This window comes from Medicago truncatula, chromosome 1 (assembly GCF_003473485.1).
Source record: "Medicago truncatula cultivar Jemalong A17 chromosome 1, MtrunA17r5.0-ANR, whole genome shotgun sequence".
Classification (NCBI taxonomy): Eukaryota; Viridiplantae; Streptophyta; class Magnoliopsida; order Fabales; family Fabaceae; genus Medicago; species Medicago truncatula.
Genome location: NC_053042.1, coordinates 52,696,674 through 52,708,653, shown reverse-complemented (window position 1 = coordinate 52,708,653; position 11,980 = coordinate 52,696,674). Strand labels below are relative to the sequence as shown.

Here is an 11,980-nt window from a genome sequence, read left to right as displayed (position 1 = left end):
GGTGAGAGAAAGTAAAGTAGTTTGATTGGTTATGTTGATGTGGACTCACTTACTTTTTTATCTTCTTTTAGATGAAGTGACGCTATTTATTTGCAAATTGTGGAATAACTAGTTATGTCCATATACATGCTTGAAATCTTAAGATAAAGATATTGTAAAGACAGAGATTGATTTTCGTTATTTAACTCAATGTAGCCATCATTTTGTGATTATAAAACGATAAAAGATGACGAGTAAATTCTCAAAAAGTAAAAAAATCACTGGTAAATTGAAAGTAATAGGACAAAAAAGGATAATATGAGTGGTGGGCCATAATGGAGATGTCAGTCTGGCACCGTGGAATTTCACAGTGGTGCCATGTCCTACGCCATAATTTCTCCCCAAAAATTATTTGGGTTATAGAATTTGTTAATGAAATGAAAAGTAGTAGATATATATATTAGATTCAATGATATTTTAACTTTTAAAAACATAAGTTTATAACTTTTCACTATTTTTTAATATACAATTATTTTTATCCTTTCGATCAATGTCTTAAGGCATTTTTAAGCATTTTACAAATTATTTTTATATGTTTTGTTTAAGAATAAAAGTATACAAATTTCTTTCAAAAAAAGTACATAAAATTATTCCTCTCAAAAAACAAAAAGTATACAAAAATATTCCCCTAAAAAATATAAAAAATTATTCCTTCAAAAAAAGTATACAAAATTAGTTTACATCCCTTAAAAAGTAATTAATCTCATTTTATACTTTTAAAAAAAGTTATAACATTTGTTCAAAACTAAATATGTAAAAATTTAAAAGATGTTACATTCTGCTATTTTTTTTTTTTTTTTTGAAGGAACATTCTGCTATTATTTTTAAAATTAAAATTTATAAAATTTTATTGGAATTAATACCGTCTTAAAAAACTAATAATTAAGTTAATTCCGTTCATCTTTATAAAAAAATAAGGCAAAATTACACTTTTTGTCCCTTAACTTAATTTCAGGTAACAGTTTGGTCATTTATCTTTTTTTCATTTCAATTTGGTCCTTTTTGTCCATTTTTATATACATTTTCAAGCTTCAAATCTAATATTCTAATGCAAAAATAGACGAGGATCATAGATTTGAAGATTGAAAGACCATAAGAAATTAAAATCATGAATTTTAAGCATAAAATTCATATGAAAATGGACAAAAATGACCAAATTGAAATGAAAAAAAGATAAATGACCAAACTGTTACCTGAAATTAAGTTAAGGGACTATTTTGTCAAAAAATAATTAATGAAATAACATATTATTAGTTTGTCAAAAATATTAGTTTTTCAATAATAATTTTAGTTTTTTTTAAAAAAAAAAGTCATTATTATGTTAATTTGTTAGTGGTATTACTTCATGTTAAATTTGAATTCAAGACCACCCTTTTTTTTAAGGAATTCAAGACCACCATCATCACTTCATCGTTACCTCTTCCGACCATATACTCAATAATATTTTTTATTTTAATAGATAGACGAAATGACATAGTTATTGTAAACTCGTATACATGGATATGTTGGGGTTTGAAGCACGGTTGTTGGATTTTAAATGTGAGTAGTTAAGTCTCATATCGACTAGAAAGTAAGGAAACATTACATATATAAGAGAGAGATGACGCATATATCTAATGTCTTAAGATTTTGATTGAAGATGTAGTATTTAAGTCTCTTGATGCGGTCATGGACATTTCGTCTATTTTTGCTCCCGACTCGCTCTGAACTATCCAACACCGATCAAGATATTTGGCCTAATAATTTCGGCATTTTTTCAGATGAACTATGACTTGTGGACCCATCCGATAATTATTTTTAGTTATTGATTGTTGTAAAAAAAATTAGGAAAAAAACAATGAAAAAAATGGAAAAGAGATTATTGTTTAAAAACACACAAAAAAAATGTAATTACGTACGTAACTTATCCAAGGAGAGTGCGAAGGAACCGGTACGTTGATTTAATATTTTGATAATTATTATTGTTTATTTTATTTTTCCAAGTGGGTTTTTTATTTTATTTAGATTTTTTGGGTTTCATCGTGATATATCTAACCCCGAATAATTAATGAATGACGCCCAAGAAAAAACATGATATAGTAGGATTAGGTTCACTATACCATCATTCTGTTAGCTTTGGTGTTGGATTAGGTGAAGTGAAAGGTGGTGGTGGAGCCTTCAGATATCTTTTCTAAAGCAATGTTTTTGCTAAATAAAATGTTATGGCTTTGTCATTGTATGGCCACTGGCTAGGCACGTGACCAATGGGAAGGAATAGGTCGGGCTGGTCCAATACATTTCTTTATCATCTTCCATGAGATTCCATTGAGCTCCCACTTTTATTTTAGAGTCATTATATTGTCTATCAATACAAATTTGGGGCATAGTCATTATCATCTAATGAATTGAGGAGTTACCCTTCTTTTGCAAAAAAAAAAAAAATGAGAAATGATATTTGTACAACCATTTTTTAACAACTTTTGTGACAATTTTTTCTCTCATACTCACATTATATTTTTTCTTTCTCTCTATTGTTTTGGTTTTTGTGCCAATATATATTTTTCTTTGTAAAAATATGGTTGTCAATTTGGTTGTCAACCAAATTGATGTTCAAATAAAATTGCCAAAAAATAAAAAAAAAATTCTCAGATAAAATAATATGTACTTACAACCACTTGTTCAAAACATCTACATACAACTGATTAGTCTCAACTAAAAAAAAATTGGGATGAATTAGTCATTCTATGCTTGCATAAGACCCTAAACAGAATGTAAGACAACTCTAAATTCAGATTGATTCTTGCCAAACATATAAAATTCACATTATTCCTTATAAAAAACTTCAAAAGACAATTTGATCTCTTATATTCAGATTGAGACATCAACACAACAATGTATGGAAAAAATGAAGTACTCCAATGCATAAATATTATTCCCTGATTTTTAGTGTAAGTGAAATTTAACAATTTAGGTTCATATAATAAATAATATATTTATTTTCTAATATTGACTAAATACATCATTTATTAAATCACTCTAAAAAATTAATTTTTTATATATAATAAAATCGGAGTAGTACATTAAAACGGGATCGTCCAAAGAATGTGTATTTGTTTGCAATAAACAAAAATGACTTTATTCAATGGTTTTCAAAGAGGTATTCCCTTTCCCATGAATAATAATAATAGTAGTACTTGAAAGTCTGAACAATTTCACTCCAACTCACCTCACAGTCCAAGAGAGATGTAAAAGTCTACAACGTAAGGTCTTCACAAATGGGGCAACAATAGTCCCTTAATAATCTCATTCAATTAAGAATCGTGTGTTCTTTCATAAAGAAGACACAACATAAATATTTAAATCAGGTACAGGCACTAAAATGACGAAACACATACCCAATATTGTAACACCATGGACTAAAAGGTTCACGTTAGCCTTAAAAAAAAAAAAGTAGACTGTTGTTCAATCAAGGACTAAACTTGTATTTTTTTTTTTTTGTCAAGAACTAAATCAGAAATGATATCTATAGAACTATTTTAGGATAATTTTTAGGACAACTCTTTCTTATATTAAGATTGTGTCTTACTCTCTTTCTCTAGCTTTCTATATTATTTTTGTCTTAAAAGAAGAGGAAAAACAATGTCTAAAATAATGGTTATAAAAATATCAATTCTCCAATCAGAATTGTATGACATGGACGAGAATTGATCTCGGCTCTTAATTTTTATTTTTATTTTTTGAATTAAAACTCCGTTTTTTAGAAGAATGGATCCTAAAAGCTCAGAGTTCGACCGTGAAAATTTAAGTTTAATGTTTTTTTTTTTTTTTCTTTTTTTGACAGACTTTTTATCAGACTACACCTATCTCACGTTCAAAAAAAGAAAAAGAAAAAAAAAAACATTAAACTTAAATTTTCGTAAGGGAAAGAAAATATAGTGGGGTATTTTTGTTCCAAATGAAAAATACAGGGCTACACCCCAGTTATTCGGCTACATTACCAATACCCTCTCAATGTCTAATATAGTCCGAATGTTCTGGTTTTATTCAAGTCCAATTTTCCATGTGGTTGAGTGTGTAAGAATTAATTTTAAATTGTTAGAAGGCCAGTAACAAAAATATTACTGAATTATGATTAATACTGGGCATTGCAATGATAGAGAATCAACATACTTTCTACCTTATGGATAAAATCAACATACTTCATGACTAATCTTGACACAATTGCTCTGCTTAATAACTCACTTGAAGCATTATAAAATTTTTATATTCATTAAAACAAATACAGTCAAAGAGCCCCTCCAACGGCGCGGATAGCAAATGAGTATTATCTCTAACTGTGTCGATGGATATCCATTGACATCCTAACCATTCCAGTAGAAACCATAACAGAACTTACTGAACACTACAACAGTCACTTGAGTAATCATACTCTGAAAGTGTTTCTGTGCTCCCAGAATCACCAATGTAAGCAGGGCACTGGGAAGTAAAATCACAGAATCCACATTTCCATTGATCTTCCTCATCAACAGAACTGGCTTCTCTCTTTCCAAGCCAAAACTCAAGACAAATCCTAATTTCATTCTTTATCCAACTACCCTCATACACAAATTTTTCTTCTTCCAACAGTGAGTGATCCCTCTGAGATTCATATCTCAACACTAGTTTGTCATTAGCACGGGGCAGCAGCTTACACATATTTTGGTAACAAATCACCACATCAGCAATTGTCAATGCTGAGATTCCAGAATCAACACACGCTGTTCGTAGATCTTTACATAAATTACGTCGAGGATTTAACTCGAAATATTCAAACAATCTTTTAGAAGGGAAGTCACGAACAACTAAATTGTCCCACAAATACTTGTAACACATTAGTTGAATCCTCCCATTTCTTTTTTGTGATTCTGCAGGAACTGTATCTCAGTAACGAGTCTTTGTTTCGACTAACATCGGATTATGATCTTTTTTTGCCTTAGGCATCCGAATTTCATCAATCTTTCCCACCATCCATATACCTTGTGCAAAATCAAAGCTTATTATAGGAAGCTCGCGAGTTAGTCCTTCGAACAACAGTTGATTCACACCATTGATGAAATCAACAAGTTTCAGTGCCATATAGTCTTCAGATGACTTCACATTCACTTCCATTGGTTCCAGAACCTCTTGTTCAAGCTGAAAATGCCGATCTATACCAGCTTTCATTGCTTTACTCTTCCAACTTCCTCCTCCTCCATAAACAAAGGCCAAATCCGGTTTGGCTTCATGGTTCTTCCATTCTTCAAAAAGGAGCGAAAATTCCATTTGCTTGTCGCACCATTCTGTTTTGGTGATATCGGTGACAAACAAGCCCCTCTTGCTCCTAAATCGGTGCAATAACGTGTTATCTGCTCTGGACTTCTTCTTCTTCTTAGTACTACAAAACTGCCAATATCTTCTATGTCGGGTTCAGAACACGGGAATAACCTTCTCTTGGCTCGCACTGGAACTGACTGAAAGGATGTGCCGATTCTGCGACTCCAAGAGGCTGATATTGGTGAATGTATGGCAGGAACAGAAGCAGCAGGAGTGACAAGAGAACGGGCTGCAAAAGCTAAAGCAGCATCAATGGAAGCCATCTCATCATCACTTATGATCTCAACTGGAATTTTGGAGGATGTTCCTGCCATTCTGGCGGCTGATCCAGCTAGTTTTAGAATCGGGGTTGGAGTATCTAATTACATCTGCACCAGCTCATATAAAGGGTTAATTTTGTAACGTACTGAAATTTTATCAAAGGGAGCTTGTAAGAATTTGAAGTCTGAACCAGCAAGAAAATAAAGCCGTTAGGAGAAAAGAGAGAATCTCAGTACATGCACTAGGCTTCAAAGAAAGTAGACAAACACAAAAGAAAAAGCATAAAAAATAGAAAAACAAAGCAAGTTCTGTGGTGGACACGTTAATGGGGGCCACAATCGTTATGAGGGAAATAATGTTAACAGAAGAATAGAGATACCAACAGGAAAGAAAATATGTGTTTCACTCTTAGAGATTGTTTGTTGAACACGTCACCTCCAACTCAAGCATTTTTATCTTTCTAGCAATTTTTGCTGTTGAATTTTTTTTTCGCTCGCTATCCTTTACTCTTTTTCTCCAGAACAGTGTCAACTTGCATAAAATGCTTTTTACTGCAAGACAGAATATAGTAAAGTCATGCACTAGTTGCTACCGCCTACCAAGTCACTGGATGAAACCAAGTCACCGGATGAAACGAACAATGGCCCAAAAATACCCTCACTGTTAAGCTATCTATTTACATGTACCTCACAAATTTAATACACATAAAAAGAAACCTTTAAAACATGTTAAAGTGAAAAATAGTAACTGTGAAACATGATAAAAACATTAAACAAACGTTTTGGACACAGAAAAATGACATGTGTCTACTGGGCCATATTTTAGTAATAGATTGATACAACAATCATGACGGGACAGTATATAATTCCAAACAACGTGACAGAGTCAAGTCAACGCAGTTTAACTTAAATTTTTCTGCAGTATTGCTATGGTATGTGGGTACTACAAACTCTATGTAGAACCCAAATCATTTAGTGGAATCTAGATTAATTTTAAGCAAAAGGAGAGTGTGTTAGAGAGTATGTTTGTAGCACTCTTCATTTAATTTATTAGTTCAACTCTAGAATACAAGGACCTTATGGGCTAATCTTTGCAGAATTGGATGAACTATGAAGTCACTCTTGATGCCTCCTAGCTTATTCTGCCAAAAATAAAGCTTCAGAAAAAATAAAATCAACATACCTTAGCCTTAACTTGCACCGATTCCAGGAAAATTCCCAACAATTGTTTAAACATGACTGATGACTATACCAGTTTTCCTATGGTCAACACACTGATAAAGATTCAACAACACTTCCAAAAAACCTCAACTTCCAGTTGGAGACTGCTAATTCGGAAAAGGACAGTCCATATCATTGAATTAACAAGTTTTACATGAAGTGTATATTCACATGGGGAATATGTAAGCTATTACATTCAATTTTCCATAGAACCCACAACAGTATGAAATCAATCTAGTGTTCAATTTGGCATTAGCTTCGAGTAAAAATACATTGATCCTCAGGGGCAAGGAACACCCGAAGGAATTGAAAACAATCTTGAACTCAAATAAAATAATTCCACACACTAGCAAGGTTCCCTCACAAAGAGACACAAGTTCATTAACTATGATATTAACATGATTTTAATTTTTGAAGTATACAATAATTAACAGTAAGCAAGTTTTGCAGCTTAGTTATCAATGCATCAGTGAAGTGGGTCACAGGCAAATGAGCATCTCTAAACAATCAGAACTGAACACCCCTGCCACCTAACCCATAGTAAACATTGATAGCAAACAAAAACAATAAAACATTACAGTTTAGAATTGTCACCAATCCAATATTAGCCTTGTTGTTAATCGCGGATAGCAGAATGTTAAAATTCTGCTATGCAATAGGGCCATGTTGCCACTATAAATGCTATTTGACAATATTTTGTACAAAGATTGTATCAGAACAATTGAGGTTTGTCTAAATTCCACTATGTTATAGTGGTATATACCCGCTATTTCACAACACTGAATATTTAGAAGGAATTCATCAAAAGAAGGAACAATTTGTGTAAGTGTCAGTAACAAGAATTAGAAAGTGTATAAAATATTGGACATGAAACGAAATTTTTCCCAATGTTACATTAATGGAGTATTGTTCGGTCATTCATTATCGATTACAAAATAACAAATTTCCATCATGTATTTGCACTTCATACATACACAGAAGGTATCTTATGTTATAGGGTGCATATAAATTCAAGAAATCACAGACAAATAGCCCTGACTAGATAAAATCTCCCTGCTAAAAGTACTACAATTAAAACAAGAACAGCTCTCAAACTAATTATAGTTTGGCCCGAATACTTTCAATCCTTTGAAAGAATGCTCAATTTTAACATCTCGGTATGGGAACAATCCGATACTTTTTTTACAGGAAATAATCCAATACCTTATACTGCACCCCTGGATTACTTTACAGTTGGCACTATAGCCTTTTAAATAATAAGTAATTCAGATTCCAGATTTTCATGATGTATAGTTATACTTCATTCATCTATCTGTTTCAAATTGCAGGAAAACATGCTTTGTTTCTGGTGAGGAAAATGTCATCCAAATACCAACTAGCTTACATTCTATTGATGTTCTTCTGATAAACTAGTAAGTGAAATAAATTATTGCAGAATTTGGTCATGTGAATAGAAGTACTACTACATTTACTAACACAATTGACATGAGTTATGACAAATGTGCATGTGGTCAAACATAGAAAATAGAAATGTTGAAGTATTTTCCCATATTTAAGCAGAACCAAACATGGGCATAGTTATTACTTGTGTATACAGTTGAGATCTCCTTTTGATAGAGGTTAAAATATAAATTTAAGCAGAGAACATTAAATATAAGACACGGCAATCAACGAATCTGTTTAAAAGCCAATGAATGGATAATTGTCATCTTCTTCAATAGAGTGACCCCTACAACTAACTGATTGCAAACGTAAGAAGCAAACTACATAAAAAACAAAGAAAATATAAAATATGAAAAACAAAAGAACTTCCAATATTTGCAAACTATGTTGACAGGAGTATCTCCACTCAGGTTTCAGATATAGAATTCAAAGATTAACCGGGTTATTATATGTCCAAACAGTATTTAAGCTTATGCAATCGACAAAAATGATTTCTAAATTGATACGCATTCGATGACACCAGAGAAAGCAGCTTTGCAGCCAAACAATGACCAAGAACCAAATACATAATTCAGTAATAGCAAACCAAATGAAAAAACAAGAAGAATTTGAATTAAATAAGTTCAATATGATAAACACCATATGAATTCAATTCAACAATAAATTGTGTGGGCAACTAGTTCAGTACACCACACAAGAGCCCTCATTTAATTTATAATTTAAGCTTAATATTCAGCTTAGCAACAAGTCTCAATTTTCTTTCTTCTAGCGCAAATTAAGTCAAAATACAAAAATTAAATTAGCAGATAATGAAGATACTTTCTCCAACAATTCAATTCAATCCAATAAGGAGAATATGAAAGTACCCCCAACAAAACAAAACAAAAACAAGAACCAAGTCTCTTCTAATTGATTCACTAAATAAATATCTAGTACTACACCATATAATTAAATATTTAAGGAGAATCGATTATTCTTCTACTAAACTTAAATTCTGAATTCTCAACGACTTAATCTTCAACGTTAACCCAAGTTCACCTGCAATAATAACACTAGTAACCTTATCCAAAATTACATCACTTGCAATGTTCAAATCACCAATATTCCAAACTAATTATAAATTTTAGACAAACAGCCCTGGTTAGATAAGATCTACCTGCTACACATTACGGACAGAAAAAAAAGACCAGCTTCGAAACTTATTATATCGCTTAATGTGTGATTTGATTCGTCTCATTATGGGAACAATCCAATACTTTTTTATTTTGGCAGGGAAGAATCCAATACTTTATGGTTGGCTCTATAAGCCTTTTCAAATACTAATAACTATTTCAGCTTCCAAACTTTCATGATGGACAGTTATATTTCAGCTATCTGTTGCAAATTGTAGGAAAACATGCATTGTTTCTGGTGAGAAATTGTCATCCAAATACCAACTAGCTTACACTCTATTGATGTTTTTCAGATAAAGTAATAAGTGAAGGCAATTTTTGCAGAATTTGGTCTTGTCAATAGAAGTACTGCTAGTTGCCAACACAATTGGGCTAATGTGCATTTGATCAAACAGAAGGTCAAACAGAAAATAGAAATTTAGAAGTATTTTCCCATGCTTAAGCAGAACCAAACATGGGCATAGTTATTACTTATTTATACAGTTGAGATATCATTTTGATGGAGATTAAAATATAAATGTAATTAGAGAACATTACTTGAATAAAGACAAATCAAATATAAAAGTCAATGAATCTTGTAAAAGTCAATGAATGGATAATTGTCAGCTTCTTCAATAGAGTGACCCCTACAACTAACTAATTGCAAACGTAAGTAACAAACTAAAAAAAGACAAATCAAATATAAAATATGAAAAACAGAAAGAACTTCCAATATTTGCAAAATATGTTGACAGGAGTATCTCCACGTCAAAGATTAACCGTGTTATCATACATCCAAACAGCATTTAAGCTTATGTAATCAACAAATGCTTTCTGAATTGACAAAACTTTTGATGATACAAGAGAAATCATCTTTGAGGATAGACAATGACCAAGTACCGAATACACAACTCAATAGTAGCAAACCACAGGAAAAATGAACAAAACTTGAATTAGATAAGTTCAATATGATAAACACCATGATTTCAACAATAAATTACGTGGATAACTATCTCATTACCACACAACAAAACTTATTTAAGCTTAATAATTCAGCTTAGCAACAAGTCTCAATTTTCTTTCTTCTTGCTCAAATCAAAGTCAAAATATAAAACTAAACTAAACTAAACTAGCAGATAATAAAGATACTTTCTCCAACAATTCAATCCAATAAGGATAATATGAAAGTATCCCCAACAAAACAAAAACATGAACCAACTCTTCTAATCGATTCACTAATTAAATATCTTCAGTACTACCCCATATAAAAAGTTAGAACCCCATTTCAAATTATCAAAACCTTGACCAATAATTAAACCTAAATTATTGATCTACTAAACTTAAATTTTTCATTCTCGACTACTTACTCTTAACCGTTAATCCAAGTTCACCTGCAACAATAACAGTAGTAGCCATATCCAAAAACATTCCATGCTCCACAACTCCAGCAATATTCAAAATAGCATCACTTGCAACCCTCAAATCACCAATACTCTTCTTAAAATACAAATCCACGATATAATTACCATTATCAGTAACATAAGGTTCTCCTTTTTCACCGGAAGTTCTAAGCTTTGCAACACAACCAGATTCCTCAAACAGATTCTGAAGCCTACCAGCAGTGAATTTCCAACAAAAGCGAATAACTTCAACAGGCATAGCTAAACCACTACCACCCAAATAGTTAACGAGTTTTGATTCATCAACAATACAAACAAATTTCTTGCAAGCACCTTCCACCATTTTCTCTCTCAAAAGTGACCCACCACGTCCTTTGACCAAATTCAGATAAGGATCAACTTCATCAGCACCATCAATAGCGAGATCAATAACAGGGTGAGAATCTAGATCGGAGAGAGGAATCCCAAGCGACACAGCTTGTTCATGGGTTATGGTTGAAGTGGGTATACCGATTATGTTCTTGAGTTTTCCCTGACGGATAAGCTCCCCGATTCGGGCGACGGCGTGTTTGGCGGTTGAACCGGTTCCGAGGCCTAGAACCATACCGGATTCGACGTATTCGACGGCTTTGTAGGCGGCGATTTTCTTCAAATCGTCTTGGGATAGGATGACGGAGACGGAGGAAGATGGGGAGGAAGGGATGAGGAGACCGGCTTCCATGGCGGCTTTTGCGGAGGAGATGAAATGGGGGCAAGGAATAGCCATCTGGGTCGTCGGAAAAAGGATAGAGGTGGAAGCTTTTTCTCAGAGAAGGTGGTCGCGGTGGGGGATAGTGTTTTAGGGGAATGAGATAAATTGAATTGAATTGGGTTGCTAAAAAATAGAAGAGATAAGTGATTATAAAAATAAGTTAGAAATGTTAGGGTAAGGTTTTGAAGGTGTTGAGGTGAAGGAATGGGTGAGAATTAAAAGGGTAGGGTTTTGAGATTAGAAGGGAAGAAGGGATAGGGAATGTTTGGCTGCGGAGGGAGAAGAGATTGTTTATATAGGGAAAGAGGGAAGGGTGATGGAATGAATGAAGGAATAAGCATAGCAATTTCAATTAATTCAAACACTGCGTTTTGGTTTCAAGCT

At 32.6% G+C, this 11,980-nt stretch overlaps 2 protein-coding genes across 2 annotated transcripts; both read right to left on the bottom strand.

Moving 5' to 3' along the window:
* Nucleotides 1-4,410: 4,410 nt before the first annotated feature.
* On the bottom strand, nucleotides 4,411-5,220 carry LOC11429729 (exonuclease V, chloroplastic). The gene is made up of 2 exons (XM_024775149.1): nucleotides 5,034-5,220; nucleotides 4,411-4,859 (listed from the first exon to the last, which is right to left on the bottom strand). Exons 1-2 carry the CDS (start codon nucleotides 5,218-5,220, stop codon nucleotides 4,411-4,413), a joined length of 636 nt encoding a protein of 211 aa, XP_024630917.1.
* Nucleotides 5,221-10,378: 5,158 nt separating this feature from the next.
* Nucleotides 10,379-11,980, bottom strand: LOC11409058 (probable ribose-5-phosphate isomerase 1). Its single transcript, XM_003592504.4, has one exon. The coding sequence runs from the start codon at nucleotides 11,609-11,611 to the stop codon at nucleotides 10,805-10,807; it is 807 nt and encodes a 268-aa protein (XP_003592552.2). The 5' UTR covers nucleotides 11,612-11,980; the 3' UTR covers nucleotides 10,379-10,804.